The following is a 20,924-nucleotide window of genomic DNA, read 5'->3' on the forward strand; positions in this document are numbered from 1 at the left end:
TTGCTGGTATTTAAATAGCTTTTTTTGTTTGTTTACATTGAGGTTAAAATGACATTTTAAATTTGTGACATTACTTTTTATGTAATGAAAAAAATGCTGCTGTTCACTTTCAGAAGTTGTAGTGATGCTTTCTTTTCACGGAAAGAACATGAACCATTTATTGGTTATATCATTTTCAGTTTTTAAATATATTTAAATATAATTCAAGTTGATTTTACACAGTCTTGTATCGCATATCGAATATCGCATTATTTAAAATTTTACTGCATTTTACGTCAATATCGTGCAGCCCTTTTAAGTTTCTATTTCCATCTGTTCTCTTTTTCACTACGTCTGCACAGGATATGATCAAGACAAGTAACAGCAAACAGACAACTTGTTGCCATTGATTATTTATAACTACTTTCAGTAGATCAAAAAATGTTCAATGTGGTGTTTGAATGTGCCAACCTCAAAATATATACAATGCAACAAGCAGTTAGGTGAACAATTTATTTGGAATCTTTAATATTTCAGAACATCTAGGTGTGGTTCATAAGTAGAAATCTGTAGTAGAAAATAAACTGGATTCTCTTTCTTTTGAGAAATGTCATAAACCAAAAAAAAAAAAATGGTAGGCAGAAGTGTCCAAAATGAACTCATGTTATCCTGAGTGTGCTGTGCTTCCTGTTTACGTCACATTTGAAATTGTTTTTAGGTGCTTGCCTGCTCAATTGTCTACGACTACGGTTTTCCCCCAAATGCACATTCTGTTCTGCATTGGACCCAAAATATCTTGAGGAGTTGGGGGAATAAATCAGACGGGATATGAAATTAGAGCATTGTGACTCCCACACTTATCTCAAAACATGAGCCAGCTACTCCTTCGTCCTGCCATTTTAAGCATGGGTGACTTTTAAGATAACATAATTAAGATAATAACATCAAACTTTGTAAAAACAAATTTCATAATAAGAATAATATATAGATCTTTTTAAGAAATTATAAAAATACCAACAAGACGAGATCGAAAGGCACAACAGTGATGACAGCGGCTCTGTAAGGTCTGTAAACATCTAAGAATGGCTAAGAGGGTCTCGAGTGTTTAAAAGGTGGCAGAGAGGAGCCACACGAGCCCCTCAAGTCATATTAATATTTTATTCGTCTGTGTAAAGAACACTGTTTAAAATATGACATTAGTAGCAGGATCAAAGATATTCCATGTTCTCTGTGACTATGTCCTGCGTGTCTCTGTCCTCCTCATCAGTTTCACATTGGAAAACACAGTCCAGACTAGACGTTTATTATCGCCATCTCACCAAAGACTTTCCCCAAAAAAGTTTTAGTTCCTTCTAATGGACACTCATTGTATGGGGATAGATTTCATAAATTTTAGACTCTTTGTTTGTCATATATTGCTAGGGGCTGGCTAACCCTCACCAGGCTCTCTGCCGGGCAAGGTAAAGCTCTGTCAGTCCAATTGAAACGTGGTTCATTTAGGCATTGTCATACTTCTGAAGCGCCTCCTCTAGCTTGCCTGTGATCTTCTGGAAGAAGCTGATCTGCTGCTGGAGGTAATGCTGCATCTGGGACTTGAAGTCCCGCACTCGAGTCTGGTGGAAGTGTTGGATCTCAGCCAGCGTGGCAAAAGAGATGATGTTGCAGCGTTCCCTGATGCCGTCTGCCTGCAGGCTTTCCATCTTTCCTTCCTCTACGTGCTTCTGGCTTTCCTTCACCTTCGTCAGAGCACCTGTGTAGAAAGCAGAACCAGGATGAGACTAAATATTGACTCAGATTCAGTCAAGAGAGAAGTTATGACGAATAGCTCAACAGGTTAGACTCGTCTGTTCTTCTGCATGAATGTGGCTGTTGTTTTGAAAAGAGCAATATGGCATGACCAGGATGTCACTTTTATGATACAATTATTACTATTTTGATGTATAAATCATAGGCGAACATATGGGTTTTCAAGGTGTGGGGAGGTGCAAGAGCACGTCAATGGAGGTGAGGAGTAAATATACTTTAGAGGGCTAATGAAACATCAGTGAATGAGAAAATAAAGAGCGGAATGGACTTCATGAGTTATTAAAAGCACAACAAACCATGCAAGAAAACTGAATCCAGTACTGGTATGCCAACGCCAGGTCTGAAAGCCGCCTCAGTGTGTGAGAGAACTCAAATGAAGTTCTCTTGTGTGACTTATTGCATTTGAAATGTCAAATACACACACTTATGTGCCAAAATGCTGCCTTGGTGAGTATTCACGTAAACAGTCTGTTGAGACAAAATCAAACGTATCAGTATAAAATGTATGTGTCAGTATACTGGATCTGTGCATACTGTCCTATTAAAGTGACAGCAGCATATTGACTATGCAGGTTTATATATATGAAATATATGACTTTTTTTGTTGTTGTATTTCTTACTTGAACAGACCGACCTGAAAAACTTAAACGCAATATTTAACTTTGTTCTATTGTGTTTATTTGCCCTATTGCTTGTAATTTGCTGCTTATTTTATTACAGATTGTTTACTTCAGCAATTGCTTGTGAATTTGGGATATGTCTTTGCTTTAGCCAGTGGTTCTCAAACCTGTCCTGGGAACCCCCACCAAAGCACATTTTGGATGTCTCCCTCAAACACACCCAATTCAAGTCTTGTAGTCTGTACTAATGAGCTGATGAACTAATGACGCCAACATTATAATTTTAGCTAATATGACTCTACAGTTATTTCCAATGATAGAAGCTACTAGTGTTCAATTGAATTAAAACCACTTTTTACAGAGTAATATTGAATATTACTTAAGCAGGTCTGCGAATGAGGTTTAATGCATGTGTATACTGAGTGCCCACAGCCCTAATCTAAACACAATCGCCACTCTTCTGCATAAATTCAAAAACATTACAGAAAGTCCTCTAAGCTTCTAACATAACTGCATATTAAACACTAACAACAACATCTTTCCATTTACAGAAAAACACATAAAATATCACTTTAATCCCTAAATTGACCCTCCTAATGCAGTCCCTTGCAAAGCATGCTGGGAACTACAGATCCACTGCCCAGTTAGTTGTCAACAAAAAGGATTCATGTAGTTTTCACACAAATTAAGTAAACTTCAGTTTTAAATATCTTAGGTTGATTGAACACAATTAAATTAATTTGTGACAAAATATTAAACAATTGTGTTACTTTTGCTTATTTTAATTAATTAAATTTAACAGGAGGCAAAAATTCATTTTTTGAGTGTGGAATCTCCCTAAGATGGCGAAATACCCTTTTAAGTCCACTTCGCAGAGCACATATGGTCGAATGGAACCCACCCCTCAACTGAGCGTGCCAGATAAGAGAGACATACAAAATGTGAAGAGCGGAGAGGCGCGAGGACTGGAATTGGGAACCCCTGCTTTAAGCTATAGCCATGTACGGCCATCATGCTCCGATCAAAGACAAAATAAAATTGATTTCACTACAGCTGATGCTTCTGAATGTTTGTTTGAAATGAATGTTGATTATCTTTTGATCTGGAGCTTTTGTCTACAAGAGGAAGTAAAGTGAATGAGCAATGAGATATGTGGCCATTGTTGCAAAAGTCTTGCAAGCTCATAGAACGTGGAAGTTAAAATGCAGTAAAATCACATTTTCCTCTGTAGTCTGTACGGTTGTGCCAGAATGGTCAAATTTTTGCTTTATCAGCGTCAGCGATAGACAGGGCTGCTTTTATCTTAATGGAAAAGTTTCAGAAAAAAAAGGAAGGGATCATCACTAGCATATATAATAAATGTACAGTGACAGTCACACAGTCAATCATTTTATCATATCAAACCTACACAGGGTGATAAGGTCACATTACCATAAAAGAGAGATATGATACAAGAGATGTAAAAACAAGCTCAGCTATGCAGATTGCCGATTTCATTCCAAAAATATTTGACATCAGAATGCCACGATGGACCAATCAACTGACTATAATAAAACTTTCAACAATGTCAGTGAACGTCAAAGAAATTGCTTTCCCCAGCAACCTGATTCATATTACAATGTCAGGAAACAAGAATGACCTCTATTAAAGTGTCACATTGAGTGACTTTACATAATAACAGTCATGGTCATTACACAGCATCTTCCACCTTAGGACAAAAGAAATGAACTTCTAACCCCAAGGAAGTCGTTTTACTGTATTTTTGATCATATAAATGCAGCCTATACATTTGTAAAAAATTTTACTGACCCCAAACTTTTAAACGGTAGTGTGTGGTAAAGATGACAGAGATGACATGTATTCAAAAATAAATAAAAAATAAATACTAAGACAATAACTAGAGATGAAACTAACATAAAAATAAAAATGTGAGTTTACCAAAAAAAAAATAAAAATAGAGACTGAATCGAAACTATAAATGTCCATTATACAATAGGAATAAACACTAAGAGTCAAACAAGGCTGATGTTTGAGCATCAGTAACTGCATCCAGTCAGTGCAGCTGAACCAGAAATGCTGATAGCCGTTACAATTTATTGCTAAGTTTACCAGGAATCGTTGAGTGCTTGAAAAATAAAAACCTTGAATAAGAAATTTGAAGGTAATTATAGAGGTGATGCAGTTTTGTGATATACTGTGGTGTTTTGTATAGTCAAAGGTGCATATAACAATCTGTGTGGGGTAAAGCTAAATAAAATAATAATAAAAAATACACACAAAATACAAAAGAAAATTGTGAAATTGGAAAAAAAAGAAAAGACAAAGACAAAATATAAAAACTATAAAAACTTTTCAAGACAAAAATAACCCTACTCATACCCACAGATTTTTCCAGTTCAAGCTTGTCTCAAATGCAGCACAAATAAAGGTACAGAGTCTGTAACAAGATGTATTAGTTCAGATCTCATGACATTATTATCCTCTCTCTGAAAGCCTTGAGTGTATCAGTGAAGTATTGAGCACAGATGGCTGAATTCCCTCCTCATGAAGAGAAACATGCAAGACATTCCCATCGTCCCATCCCCCCCAAACTCCACACTATCTGCCTTCTGGCCAAAGAAGCCTTCGCTTGAGAGTAACCCAGATCACCGAAATTCCTCAAACACACACACACACACACACACGCTCCCACCAACACACCGACTCTCACAAATGCAGTTCAAAAGAGCACACAAGATAAAGACAAAGTGCATTCAAGGAAGAAAAGATGCAGGTCAGTGATGAAAAACAGCAGGCAAGTGAGACCGATTTCAGACAGCCCGTGTAGGGGAACGACGTTGCTTGATCTCATCACTAATTATGTTACCGTTACTTTGAATAGAACGTAAGGCATTTTTTCCATCATCATCTGACTGAGTCTCAGCACTACACTCACTTGCAGACATTATTTACATTGGACTGTGTTGTTTTTTGCCACGGACAAAGTTTGTTCCCTTTGACATTTCCTGACATACAGGCTATACAACAGAAAGTGTTTTAAATCCGTATTTACACAGCAATGAGTATTTACACAGAACCAGAGAGAGAACCAGAGTAACTCTGCAGCTACATGTAAACTAACTCTCACTAGAGTATTAGTGGAATATCTGCTTAATATCTGCTAAGTCTTTATTGTGATGCTCCTCCAACAGACACTCTACTGACTATAAGTAACTTTGCAACTACATGTCAACTTATTCTAACTCTAACCCTACTAGTCTACTAATACTCATACTCTACTAATACTCTAATGAGAGTTAGTAGACATGTAGGTGCAATGTTACTTATAGACAACAGAATGTGTTAAAGGGACCATCAAAATAAAGTGAAACCCACACTTTGTCAAACAACATGTGGCACAACTGAGCTTTATACTGTTAAATTTACAACATGGAAGAAAAAGTGTGATTATTCCTTAAAAAATATTTTTGTTAGTGTTATCACTAAATTGAGATATCTAAATTCTACTGTACAACAGTAATTTATTATCAAGTTAAATCGAACTTTTTTTTGTGGTGATGACCTCTGAGTTTCAGTGTGCTAATGATATGAAGATAGTTTTTCTTAAATGAAACTGCTGATGAACTTCAGAGACTCTCAGAGCGGCTCTGGAAATGCATTCATGTTCTCATATAGTGAGACTGCAGAAGCTGAAAAACACTGCGAGCGTCACGTGTGCTTCAGTGTGTGTGTGTGTGTGTGTGTGTGGTAAATGAAACTGCGCGTCTGCGCCACTCATTGATAAATCACTAAATAAGATCAATAACATGCGTTTACAAAATAGGGTGAAATTTAATTTCTGACGTTAATATATATACATTTTTAATCTCATATACAACCAACAGAAAACAAGACACATACCCCTTTCACACATAGGCCTACGTCTTTACTGGTAAATTACCGTTAAAGGATAACTGTCGCCAAAATGCAACAGGGTCTTTTTGTTAATCTACCTGAGGCAAACTTTCGTTTAAAAGCATAATTAGAATGGAAACGCCACTTTTAAGTTTGACCGTATTTTCGTTTTCGGTCAAATTGCCTTTTGAATGGGAGTGCTTGGGGCACTACTATGATAGCATCAAAAATAGCTATTTTTTAAAACACTAAGAAGGCTCGACACAACATGAAACTTTGCTCGAAGTATCACCAGGGGCTCTACACATGAACTTGAGCATTGAGAAAATTGTCTGTGTACAAAGAGTTTACTAAAATGAAAGATTTTGAACAACTCACTGTAGCTGTGTCCGCCGGCATTTTGACAGTCAAAAATAGTCGATCCCCGAATGTGAATGAACGGACTCTGAATTTTAGTATTGCTTCTTAAATGAGCATCCTTTTTTAAATACAAGGTCAATATTGATTTTCACTAACAACAAATTATCCATGAATTTATATGGAACTAAGCTTTAGGAGCTTTCCATCTTTACTCTCCTCCCTGTTACGTTGCATTCGGAGATCGACTATTTTTGACTGTCAAAATGCCGGCGGCCTTCTTAGTGTTTTAAAAAATAGCTATTTTTGATGCTATCATAGTAGTGCCCCAAGCACTCCCATTCAAAAGGCAATTTGACCGAAACGAAAATACGGTCAAACTTAAAAGTGGCGTTTCTATTCTAATTATGCTTTTAAACGAAAGTTTGCCTCGGGTAGATTAACAAAAAGACCCTAGGTTGCATTTTGGCGACAGTTATCCTTTAAGACATCATGTGTGAACATCTGAACTAATACACCTTGTTACAGACGCTATACCTTTATTTGTGCTGCATTTGAGACAAGCTTGAACTGGAAAAATGTGTGCAGAATCTGTTAATTAGAGTAGGGTTATTTTAGTCTTGAAAATGTCACTAGTTTTTATATTTTGTCATTTATTTTTTCAATTTCACAATTTTATTTAGCATTTTGTTTGTATTTGTATTTTTTATTTTATTTAGCTTTACCCCACACAGATTGTTATATGCACCTTTGACTATACAAAACACCACAGTATATCACAAAACTGCATCACCTCTATAATTACCTCAAAGTTATTATTCAAAGTTAAATCGGTTCTGCCAAATTACCAAGATGAGAAGTTGTAACATTACCAGTAAATTACCGGTAAGATGCTGTGTGTGAACAAAGAATGAAGATTACTGGTATGAGTACGTACGAGGTCAAAAGAAGTCTGCTTTGGGCCAATCATAAAGTTTTTATTGAGATGATGCGATTACTCCGCACTGTTTACAGTAAGCTCAGCTTTTTAAAAGTTTTTTTATGTGCATATACTCGCTGATTTTTCAGCGTATCAGCGTGTATTTTGGTGCTGATGTGTGAATGGTCTCTTCATGGTAAAAGCCAGAACGCCTTTGCTTGTGTGAACATCATATTTTAGGGCTGCCCTCTCATTGTCGACTAAACGTTGCGAGAAATTTTTGAATCAGTCGTTTAATTGCAAAACAAAAACTTACGGGAATTGGCGAAGTCACTCAATGACAGAATGCTAAAACAGCTGGTCCATGCGTTAATATATCGGGCAGAAAATCAAAAGTGTTGGAACCAGGGGTGCATGATATCACGATTTTTGACCGTGAATGATTAAAATGTCTCCACGATCTGCTTTTGAAGAAATAACGTAGTATCCTGCTACAGTGCACATTTAATCAGTTGCTGTTCTGGCGCCTCCGTCCCAACATAGGTACAACGCGATGTACATTCACATCACGTTAATGCAGAGGTAGGGTTACTCTCACGTGACATTGCAGTTATAGACAATTACGAAAGTTTATTATCTGCATGCATTTTAAAGCCTTGCCAGTTAAACATTCTATTTTCAGGCTGTTCTGACAAGCTTTTCTGAGCCCCTACACCTGAACCGTGCACACACTAAAAGCCTGGCTTGTGAGTACTAAACTAAGTTATCTTTTGCGTCTTATTGCGCCTAAACTGTCACATACACACAAGGTTTACATAAACAAACAGTCGGTTATGTCTTAAGTGATCGTAACCAGTAGGGAGAAAACTGGACGTGCCTGTATATTAGATCTGTGGATGAGGTCGTAAAAAGTGACAGCAGCCTAATAAATAGGGCTGCTATCTTTTGAGTTCAGCTTGGAGAGAGAATTTTGTAGGGGGTGTGGGTTGTTATTGTGATTGTCAAAACATTTATTAACTAAACAGAATTTCATAAAGTTTAGTGACAAAAAACAATCTTTACATGGTATAATGACATAAGCTTGTGAGTTGATTCTGATCTAGATTCAATATCGATTCATTTGGATAAATATCAGGTACAGTAGCTACAAGTTAATTTTTCTTAAGGAAAAAAATCTAATGTTGTAAACATACAGGGAGCATGTCCATCATGGTGATAATGTTAATAAAAAAATATTTTAAAAAAATGACATGCAAACATGTCTATCCAAATATGAAAATATGAAAAATACCACTGCTAGATTATTAATAATGCATGTTTTTGAAAAAGAAACATCTATTAGAGTAGCATATGCTATAATGATCAGTCTTTTTTGGCAACACTTGATTCATTAATACTAACACTTTATTTTATTTTATTTTCTCTTCTACTCTACATCTATTTTTTTTAAAAGGTTACGTATGCCTTAGAATAAGCTGGGAAGGGTCACAGCACTTGCATATTGTTGTCCTATTGTTAGTTTAATTGCTTCTATTGCTCTCCTCATTTGTAAGTCGCTTTGGATAAAAGTGTCTGCTAAATGATTAAATGTAAATGTAAATTAATAAATCAGAATTGAGGGTCTAAGTAGGCCTCAGGATTCTGAAAAAAAGAAAGGACTAAATTGATGCACTGCAGCTAGTTGTGTATTTACATACTTATATATGGTTTTTGTATCAAGTGGTGGTAATTGTATTGTGTTAATAATTTGAAGTGTATTGATGTGGGACAGTAGACGCTGTGGGATGCGAGACATTTTTTAGAAGAGATTCCAACAATAAAGTGAAAATTGAAACTGAATGAAAATGGAAAAGGAATAGGAGCTGCATGAGGTGAAGCTGAAGATTGAATGAACACCAATAAACTGAAGCCTGTTCTATATGACGCATCCTATATGAGATTAATCAGATGTTCTAGATACATAACATAAATGGAACATTACAACTTGTATTTGCACAAAAGGACACAAATGCAAGCGAACTTGAACTAGCTAAGTGCTAGCCAGAAATTGTTACTCCCATTGTGGATGCGCTCTTTCCATAACAACGTGCTGAAACACGGGCAACTAAAGCATAAAGAATTCACAACATTCTATAGTGTTCTCATTATAATTTTATGTACATGGCAGATTGGCGCTGCACAACTTCCACTAAAATGTATTTTCATCAAGTGATCACTGCGCATTTTTGAAGCTATCGAACATCAAACAAAGAGAGTTTTACAACATTAGAAAACCACATATGGCAAACCATATGTACAAAAATGGTCTGAAAAAGGTGAAGACACATGTGGGAATCTGCGCTCAACTGAGCCCCTATAAAGCTTGCTGCAGCACAACCTCTTCAGGCATTACGTAATATATCCTATTACACAACACATGCAGTCCTGCCAGTGAACTGAAACTAGAGAACACAAGTCCCCTGCTGACACCCCGAACATATTACACAGATCTGGATCATGACTTTTTGCATGGGACTTTGATCTGATGATAACATAGGTGGCAGATCAAATGATTTGGCTTTTTAAACAAATGAAAATGAAAATGCAGATCGCAGGCAAAAGTGACAACGTGAGTGAACGTCCAATTTGCTTTGTAACGGCACCATTAGATTCATGGGCATTAAGGAAAATACAAAAGTCACCCGCTGTGAATTACAAGACATTTGCTAGTACTTCAGCACCTAAATGGAGACCAATGAATTTCAGCTTTCAGCCCATTTCAGAAGCTGCTGTGTCTTCTATGGTGGCTGAATTTTATTACTCTAATAATCATCTTCCCTGATAAACAGCAGTGACAGTGAAGACTTAAAGTAGCAATTAGGCACTTTCGGTCATGACTGATGGCTAGAGATATTCACTCAAACATTAAAGGAGAACTCCGGTCAATTTTAACATTGAGCTCATTTTTTGTAAATGTGGAGTGCTGTCAGTACAGAGAACAACGACAAAAATCGGTGTTGCCTACACCATGTTATCCTCTTTTTAAAATTTGCACCCTGTTGACTTCAATGGGGCAAGTTTTAAACCTGCTTTTAGCCTCTTAACATCCTTGATGTGTCATTACAAGTGCACAGCTAATGTGAGTGATTCCTTCAGAGTGAACGCGGTGAATCTGACTGCAGTAGATGTGAAAGATATTAATAAAAATGATGTTATTTCAGCCAGCGCACATACCTGTATTTACATCCTGTTTTCGGTCGAAGTCCATAGTAATCGATTGTCGAGTTCACGCGCGTGATCATAGGTAACTAAACCTATGCGTGTGAACTCGACAATCGATTACTATGGACTTCGACCGAAAACAGGATGTAAATACAGGTATGTGCGCTGGCTGAAATAACATCATTTTTATTAATATCTTTCACATCTACTGCAGTCAGATTCACCCGTGATCACTCTGAAGGAATCACTCACATTAGCTGTGCACTTGTAATGACACATCAAGGATGTTAAGAGGCTAAAAGCAGGTTTAAAACTTGCCCCACTGAAGTCAACAGGGTGCAAATTTTAAAAAGAGGATAACATGGTGTAGGCAACACCAATTTTTGTCGTTGTTCTCTGTATTGACAGCACTCCATATTTACAAAAAAATGAGCTCAATGTTAAAATTGACCGGAGTTCTCCTTTAATATTTTGTCATCAGTTACTCACCCTCATGCAATTCCCAACCCTGTATTTTTTTCTTCCTTCAGTGAAAAAAAAGAAAATATTGCAGAACTGCTGCAAAATTAATATTTTTATTTAGCATGGATGAATTAAAGGGGTCATGAACTGCATTGTTTTATTGTTTCATAATGTTTCCTGGGGTGCACTTATAATGTTAGTATGATTTTTACTTCAAAAATGGTCATAATTTAGAAATAAAAGGCATTTTTCCTAGCCTGATTTTAGCCTCTGATTTGAACGCTCTGTTTGAAGGGGCGTGTCTGCTGTGAGACTTCAGTTTAAACGCCCACTGCTGTGATTGGCTAAAAGCTTTTCATACGAAATAGCTAGTATTACATGTTTTACTCTCTCGAAAACTTTTAGCATGTTTTTACTATTACAGCTCTGAATGTTAACTACTGTTTATTACTACTGATAATTATAGCAATGCAATTAGATCTATGGCATTACATTTATATCGTGGCATGAGGCCATCCTTAAAAATATTTTGGTTTGCTGTAACAGCAAAAAAAAAGAAAAAAAGGGTCGGTAGGTAGGTCTATATTTTTTTATATATATAAAAAATAATATAAAAAAGTATATTTTTTTAATAATAAAAAAAAATCGGGGTCGGGGGGTCTTGAGAGAACATTTTTCACCGATGTCTAGGGGCTGTTTACACCAGGCCACTTTGCGTTTTCTCAGATCGGATTGCAATCTGATTGATCAAAACGATTCAATTATTTACACCTGGTTACATAGATGTGTGTTGTTGTTATTTTGCGGATATAACCGATCTTTAATTCCCGCTATATGCAGATTTAATGCAGTGCACCGAAAGCAACAGTTATTATTTTATTGGTCAACAGCTAAAATTTCTGAATCAAAGCCCGCAATAAGAGAAAGCGGAAACAGCCCTGGTAAGATCATTTCGTTTCTTTACATTTAATGAAGATGATCGTGTGTTAAGCGTCTGCGACTTACTTTCACTTTGATTTGCGATAGCACGTTGATGCTTAGCTTCTCATCTGCGGCGATGCGTGTTGCAGTAGCGTCGTCATTACTGACTAAAACATGACATGTAGCCTATATAACACGCTTTCACATGTTTATTTTTTAATAAACCATAATCAACAACATATAAAAATTAAATAATCTTTAGAGTAAAGCCGCAGCCATCATTACCAAGCGCGAACCATTGACAGTGAATGAAACGGAGCGATCTTAGCCTGCAGGCCGTGTGAAATGCTTAAACCTGGTGTAAACATAATGACGCGCCACGAGTTTTTATTTAAAAGAAAGAACGTAGCTTATGTTTGTATGTATGTCTAAGCAATTTATATTCACAATACTTAATAACTAATATTATTTTATTGCATTTGTATTAGTTGTTTGAAGAGTTAAAAAAAAATTGGTCGGTCTTAACGCAAGTTTACAACCGGCAAGTCGGTCGGACTAAAAGGGAAAATAAATAAATAATTGGGTCGGTACTAAATTGACAGGGTCGGTCGGGTTACGGCAAACAAGAATATTTTTAAGGATGGCCTGAAAGGTTGCAGTGATGAGCATAGCTGATCACAGACATGTATGCAGCGATCTCGTCGTTGCAACTCGATTTCTGCACACTAATGAATGCTTTCATCATAACTATCAGTGCAAACACAAAGCAAATAAGAGATTCGTTGATTATTACGGGAGTTTTGGCGCGAGTCAAGAACTCAGTCACTGATAAACATGCGCCGTTTGATTGAAAGCTACAGCTATTGTAAACTGAGCGTTCTTTGATCGCTTTCTATATATAAGTCAATCAGTTTAAATAGCAGATAATTAAAGGAGAACTCCGGTCAATTTTAACATTGAGCTCATTTTTTTGTAAATTTGGAGAGCTGTCAGTACAGAGAACAACGACAAACACGTTGTTGCCTACAACGTGTTATCCTCTTTTTAAATCCTGTTTTCGGTCGAAGTCCACAGTAGTCGATTGTCGAGTTCACTTGCGTGATAACCTATGCGCGTGAACTCGACAATCGACTACTGTGGACTTCGACCGAAAACAGGAAGAAAATACAGGTAGGCTATGTGCGCTGGCTGAATTAACATCATTTTTATTCATATCTTTCACATCTACTGCAGTCAGATTCACCGCGTTCACTCTGAAGGAATCACTCACAATGGCTGGGCACTTGTAATGACACATCAAGGATGTTAAGAGGCTAAAAGCAGGTTTAAAACTTGCCCCATTTAAGTCAACAGGGTGCAAATTTTAAAAAGAGGATAACACGGTGTAGGCAACACCGATTTTTGTCGTTGTTCTCTGTACTGACAGCACTCCACATTTACAAAAAAATTAGCTCAATGTTAAAATTGACCGGAGTTCTCCTTTAACACCCTACTAAGAGAAACAATGTGAAGTTGACCATTTAGTCACTGGTTTGATTTACTGACAGGACAAAGAACATCTGACTGTAGCTACGTGAATCATTACATCAGAAATGACTGGTCACAGATCAGGCATTAGAATTAACACGGTTGTGGCAATACAGTCAAGTTCATATCGTAAAAGCCTGCGCCGAGTTTGCTGACTGATTTACCAAAGAATCCAGTGAAATGTACCGAATACGAATAAATAATGTTCAACTGAGACATTCACGTGGTTGAAAATAAATATCCACATTCCTAGCATTAGGATCCTTTGGAAGGTATAAGTTATTTTTAGGCCAGTGAGTGACCCTGAGCTCTTCTCTCGTCCTTATCTCACTAACGCCAGTGGGCGGGGCCTAAGTTGATTTTCTTCTGCAGAGGCGGTCATTCACTACCTTATTACGTCATAAAGAGGCACAGTCCAGGGCGAGTCGTTCGCTATGCCTGGTAACAATAAAAGCTGATTTTGGACTAACAAGGAAGTTTTCAATTCTGAAACATTCAGGATACTTATAATATGATGACCTCTTCTATGTCAAAAGTAACCTCAAGGAAAATTTGATTTCTCAGTTCATGACCCCTTTAAATGTATCAAAAGTGACAGAAAATACTTTTAAATTGTTACAATTTGAAATAAATACAGTTCTTCTGAACTTTCTATTCATCAAAATAAAAAATTTACTATCCTGATTTCAACAAAAATAAAAAGCAGCACAACTGTTTTCAACAATGAAAATAGTACGAAATGATTTCAAAACAGCATATTTAGAATGATTTCTGAAGGATCATATGACAGATTTGCCATCAGTTTTGCCTTCACAGGAATAAATTAGCTAGGCTACATTTTAAAATATATTAAAATAGAAAATAGTTATTGTAAATTGTAATAATATTACTGTTTTACTAGGTTCCTGATCAAATAAATGCAGCCTTGGTGAGCATAAGAGACTAAGAGATAAGTATAAGAGATAAGCTACTTTTGAATGGTGCTCACCATGATTTTTTGTAGTATGAAAAAGAGATAGACAATTAGCCTACTCCTTTTGTATTCCACAGAAAAAAAGGGTGGGTAGATAATGGCATCATTTTCGGTTTTAAGAAAATTATCTGAGGAAAGTGTGACTCGATTGGACTGCCCAAATTATACTTGTACACAGGTCACAAAGTGTATCAGACAAAAACTTAAGAAACTTCAACCTAAAATAAACATGGAGTTGAAGTAAGATTAAAAATACTTTTGGAAGATACATTCAAAACTCACTTGTCGGGGGGGGGGGGGGGGTGATGTGCAGAATGCGCACAACTCTTCTCTAATCTATCTTTTGGCTTCAGAAGACTTGGAATATAGCACACTACAGGACATCTCAAATCTTGTTTCACAGGAGAGAGAAAACATAAGTTGAACCACATTAAAAGAGGTCTTTTCAGACTTCCCCTCGAATGACTAGAGATAACGTTAGATATGTCTCTAACAATAAATGCTGGAAATGTGTCAAACAAGTGAAAGACTTTAGATAGCCATTCAGTGGTTGGTTAAAGGTTTAAGCAAAGTGCTAACTTCCCCAGCTAACCAACCACATCACATTTGAGTCATTGTTTCCTCTCATTGTCATAAGAACCACATATACTTCAACATGTTTCAATGCATATCACTGAAAAGCGATGGAAAAAAGGGTCCCATTTACACCGACGTCAGTATGTTCACTAATGGCTCTTCACTTCCATCGCTAATGGGGGCTATAGTGACACAAATCAATACATGCTGTGCTCATGTGCATTTTATCAAAAACACAGCAGACTTTTTATTTATCCCTGTGGACATTATGATGGCCTTGAAATTTGATCATCTTACAAAAAAAAAAGAAGAAAAGAAAACAGCAAATGCATTACGTTGAATTACACAGGTGAACGCAAATCATAAGCTTTCATCTGTTGTTTACTGAGAATAAGTTGTGAGAAGTTGTGGTTTAGTTGGTTGTAGAATATTTTAGGCATAATTTCTGAGGTGCAGTTGTTTTTATGGTATTGATTTTCATTTCACCATGAAAATTATTAAGAGGGTGACAAATCCTGAGTAGGTAAACAGATGGCAAATGACAATATGATGAAACTTTAACAACTAAACTGTCAAAATGCAGCTATGACGCAAATTCAAAGCCGAAATTATCATTATTTCTGATGAAAGAAAGATGTCTAAATGTCTATGAGGAAATCATGAGACAGGAAGTGGTTATAATATGACCCCCTACTCAGGGGGATTTGAATGTCTCTTTTTGTTTGCCATCATCAGACATTGTAATTGGAGAACATGTCAGTATTTACTCTGTCACAGTGGTGATGGAAAGTGGACAGCTTTGCTCATAGTTTTCTATTGACTCATTCGAAGTCTGGATGATCGTTTCTTCAGAACCCGTAGATGTTCCATCTTATGCTTTTGCGCACAGTTGCATAAGTTAACTGTGACATTGTGGGCAAAACCACAGACAGAATGCAGAAAATATTTCTCGCAGCACTCATACACCTATAATAGGTGTTTCTTCTATGCTAAAATTATATGGTGACAATGACAATAAGAATTTGCTAAATATACGTTACACCTTTGGTAAGTGCTCAGGAATGGCATATGGGCTTCAGCCAGATGCAGGTGACCTCAGTCCTAGACAGTCGGCTGGGTCGGCCACAGACGGAGGCCTCTCTGCTGGAGGTACGACACAGCATTTCAATTTTTCCAAAGCACAATACAGTGACAGTGGTGTGTCTGCAGCACCAGTCTGTACCTCATTAAACATCTGGTTTGAACATTCAACAGTTATAAAAATCTAAATTTAGGCTACTTTTAAAATTTTGTTGTGAACAACAAGATCAAAACATTAGCTACTTTCCCATAAGGAAATGGCAGACATATGAATGTACATTGCTACCCTGCAAGCTCAGCTCATAGACAATCTCTATGGGCTTTAACAAAGTCTATTTGTTCATGTTGTGGTTACGAGAAGGTGGACTGTTGAAACAGCTTGTAAAATTCAGTGTTGCCTATCCATCAAGTCATTCTCTGAAAACAAGACAATGTGTATAAATGCCCCAGACATTACCCCAGTCTTCAGTGTCACATGATCCTTCAGAAGTCATTCTAAAATGCTAATTTGTTGCTCAAGTAGGCTAACATTTCTTATCAGTGTTGAAAATAGCTGTTTAATATTTTTGTGAAAACTGTGATATTTTTTTTTCAGGCTTCTTTGATGAATAGAAAGTACAAAAAAAAGAAGAAGAAATTTTTCATAACATTATAAATGTCTTTACTGTCACTTTTGATCAATTTAATGCACACTTACTTGCTGAATAAATGTATTAATTTCTTACTGGTCCTAAACTTTTGAACTGTGTTGTGTATATGATCATTTTTAGTCATTTCAAAGTCTTGCCTCTGGGTTTGACCGTTTCCTTTAAATCATGATGACTACTAGGCTACACTTTGCATGAGTACATGATGTAACTGCAGTGAAATTTAGAGAACACGGTACAAAAAAGAAATATTACAAGCAATCCTGTCTTAAACTAAAAGTCTTGATTGAAAAATTCCGGTCAAGTGATCATTACAAGCTATGCGAGACCTACATTATAAGGCTAGTGGCTCCATAAAAAAAGGGAGTCTCTCTAAAAAAATAATCTCAACCTAGAATTTGAGAGCTTAAAGTCTCACATGTATTTGCAAATGTTAATGAGCGTCATACATATTCAAGCAGTTAAGCAAACAGCTGAATGTGTGATTGCTGCACTTCCCACATCCTCTGAGGGTGTTATTTGCATTCTGGAGCATCGTGATAATCATGATTCCAGATGTAAAATGAAGTATATGCATACATGCTTTTGATCTGAAATAAAATGACACTTGTTTTATAATACACAATCAAGGACATTATCAATTGTTAAGTGTCAGAAATGTGTCACTAAGCTAGAATGTGCCACTGTTTGTAACAATAACATCCATGCTCAAATCAATGCACAACAATTGACTGAATGATTGTATGTGTACTGAAACTCTGTCAACCTTCCAAACAATTCAGTACGTCAATAGTTTCAGGCTTTGTCATCGTATGTGGCTGATTTACAGACCACAGGAAAAACACACACAGCACGTCAGCAACAGCTCACCCCATGTGACTCAGCAGTCAGATGAAACCAGGAAAGCCAGTGAACTCATGTGGCACTCCAGTGCAAACAAACCAGTCAAGCAAAGCAAACTTCTGAGAGCAAATGACCCTGTTATCTTTAATGGCCACTGATCTAGCTGAACACAGTTTCATGCATATTTCAAAGATGATGATACAAATAAATGAGTAAATGATTACCTTTCTGAACATGGATGATATCAGGGTAGTTGGTAAGGTGTCCTTGGTACAGGGCTAACAAATCCATCACAGGGTCCACGTCTTGTTTAGGCTGCTCCACAAAGTAGTCTCCAATAGCTTCGTAGGCTTCTCCCGTGTACGCAATTGCTTGGTTCAAACCGACCGAGTATGACTGCTGGTCCATCTCAAATGCTTGACTTAGATACTTAAAAGACTGTCCCACTTTTTGATACTCTTTCTTGAACCCGGCTATCTGCTTCCTCGCAAACTCGTTAAGCGTGGCGTTGACTTGGATCACGCTGTCATCCATTTTCTTGGAGAAGGCCTTGAATCCATCAATCCTGTTTTCGACGTCTTGCAGGTCAAGAGGGGCTGCTGGAGTGCTGATGGTGAGAAAGAAATTAGCACCGACCATCTCATCCTTCTCTGCTTTTCTCTTCCCTTGCTTCCAAGACTTTTCGTCCGTGCTGGAGCAGGTGAGGAAGTGCTGGAAAACATCACACCGGGCCAGCACAGGGTGGCTGGTCATATGATTCATCCACCACAACAGCCCTCTTCTCCTTTTAGAAATGAAGTCTTCTTCAAAGCGACCGGTGGCTTGTTTTTCAGGGATGTGTGGCACTGAAATGACAGGAAATTTCTCCACCAACCGTGCATAGAGCCAATCAAAATGCTTATATCTTCTGTTGACCTGACTCTGCGTGTGGGTCGCCGTCAGCTTGTAGGAAATGTAACTTTTCATGCCTTTGAATTTCGTTTGCTTGGTGGGATCATCAATAGTGCAAGTGAATGGGTAAGGGTTTTCCTGCCACTCTGGACCGTACTGACCCATTACCACACAGATTTTATCCCCATCCTTCACAAAGCCGGATGCTTCCCCCAGGACGAATGCCTCACCGCCTGACTTCACAAAAGTGGAGAACCTGTTCAGATTTCTGCTGACCGTGGCTGAACTTTTGGCTTGCTGTGCACCTCTAGGCATGGAGGATGTGGAGATGCTGTAGCTAGAGGGTCCGTTACCTTCATAATTCCTGTATCCTCCACCAACAATCCCTGGTTCATCAGCTACGGACGAGTGATCGTCCCAGTCATCATCCCAATCATCATCACTGGCTGGGGTCCCTGCATGTTGTTGTTGTTGTTGATGCTGAGGTAGAGCAGGGTAGGCTGTGAAGCTGGGTGCTGCTGGTGCACTGTTGTAGCTCTCTTGAGTCTGGTTTTTGAAGTCAAAACCACCAGTGGGAATGTTGGCATACCGAGAGTTGTTGTTAAAAGACGAGACGGTGTCATTCCTCAATACCTCGACGTAGGACGCAGGGAGAAGCCCCCTATCCCCTCTACTGTTCGCCCCCTCCAGCCAGCCCTCAATGTCCTGCTCGCTGTACAGAGTTACAATCTCGTGCTCCTTCACTGATATCTCCCCTGGGTTTTCTGAATTGAAGTCATACAGAGCTCTCGCTCGCAGAGCCATGACACACACAAAATATATCCAAGCTTCGATGAAATTAAAATCGTTTAAGGCTAGCGTATCAGCTAGCTAACTCCAACCCAAACTCACTCACTCACTGACCTGCGAGACTGACAACAACTTGCGCGTCAGCTGCGGGAACCGTAAACCCTAGCTGTATCTACGTTATCTCCAGAGTCCTCCTCACACCGCTTAAATGATAACGTGACTGTCAGCTGTCGTGTTTAAAATTCCCAAAGTAGTAGGCAGGATAATTTCTTCATCCGTGGAGTTCACCATCCAGAGCCCAGTCGCTGTGCTGCGCGCCCGTCCCACACCGACCGCAGTGTACAACAGCGCCGAGGAGAGCACAGCCAGTCCGGGTAGTCGAGGGCGGAGCTTAGCACCAGGCAGCACGAATCAAATACATAGTGAGGACTTCTGATTTTCGCGAATCGTCTCTTTTGAACAATTCTATACAATTAACAGTTTTAGTGATTATTTTACATCAACACGCAATTACGCCATCACGTGGGATATTACATTAAATTATCAGAAAAGCCACGTGTAAATTGAGGCTTAAATTAAATCTACCAGGAGGCAGCTTAACTTCAGATGTGATGTAAGAGTTCAGTTGTGTGTGTGTGTGTGTGTGTGTGTGTCTATAGGCTATAGTCATTGAGTCACTCATTCAAACGATTCGTTCAAACAGGTGATTCATTCAAGAATGAGACAGTTGTTTATGAAATTGGTCATTGAATCTTTGACTCAACCGATTCATTAATTAATAACTAATCATTAACTATTAATTATTCAACTAATTATTAACTATTTAATTATTAACTATTCATGAACTATTTAACTAATTTTTAACTACTTGCTTATTGAACTGTTGTATGAAATCAGTGTCACGTTTTCAGTCGTGATGATATTCAGGACAACTGAACTCTTGGTCATGTGATGTTGCTTGTGTCATATGTTATAATATAAAAATAAAAACTCTTTATTTATGTTAATGTTAACTAAGTTTCTTTGTCTGTGTTGTGATCATTTGTTTCGATTTCCCCCTCGAGAGGCTGCGCGAGCCGTCACTACATTAAAGTATAGGCTACTAATTTATTCCAGTGTATAATATTATATCATGTGACACTGAAGACTGGAGTAATTATGCTGAAAATTCAGCTTTGCAACACAGGATTTAATTATATTTTAAAGTATATTAAAATAGAAAACCATTCTTTAAAATTGTAATTATATTTCACAATATTACTGTTTTTTTTCTGTATTTTTGATCAAATAAATATAGCCTTGATGAGCAGAAGAGACTTCTTTCAAAAACATTAATAATAGTAAAGTTACTAAACTTTTGACTTAGGCCTATAATCAAGTGATATTTAAAAATTAACAAGGGCTGGACCCTTTTGACCCAATCAGCATTTCTTGTCCAA

The 20,924-nt window shown here is 37.5% G+C and overlaps 1 protein-coding gene across 1 annotated transcript; it reads right to left on the reverse strand.

Annotated features, from left to right (window-relative positions):
- Window positions 1–34: 34 nt before the first annotated feature.
- snx18a (sorting nexin 18a) lies at window positions 35–19,902 on the reverse strand. The gene is made up of 2 exons (XM_081366059.1): window positions 18,030–19,902; window positions 35–1,729 (listed from the first exon to the last, which is right to left on the reverse strand). The coding sequence occupies exons 1-2, from the start codon at window positions 19,498–19,500 to the stop codon at window positions 1,476–1,478; spliced, it is 1,725 nt and encodes a 574-aa protein (XP_081222185.1). The 5' UTR covers window positions 19,501–19,902; the 3' UTR covers window positions 35–1,475.
- Between the last annotated feature and the right edge of the window lie 1,022 nt (window positions 19,903–20,924).

Source organism: Scardinius erythrophthalmus (assembly GCF_964197995.2).
Source record: "Scardinius erythrophthalmus genome assembly, chromosome: 5".
In the NCBI taxonomy this organism is placed as follows: domain Eukaryota; kingdom Metazoa; phylum Chordata; class Actinopteri; order Cypriniformes; family Leuciscidae; genus Scardinius; species Scardinius erythrophthalmus.

Coding starts and splice junctions, on each gene's coding strand:
- snx18a (XM_081366059.1), bottom strand. CDS start 19,500: ATGGCTCTGCGAGCGAGAGCTCTGTATGACTTCAATTCAGAAAACCCA. Junction 1,730..18,029: donor TATCATCCATGTTCAGAAAG/GTAATCATTTAC, acceptor CTTTCTACACAG/GTGCTCTGACGAAGGTGAAG.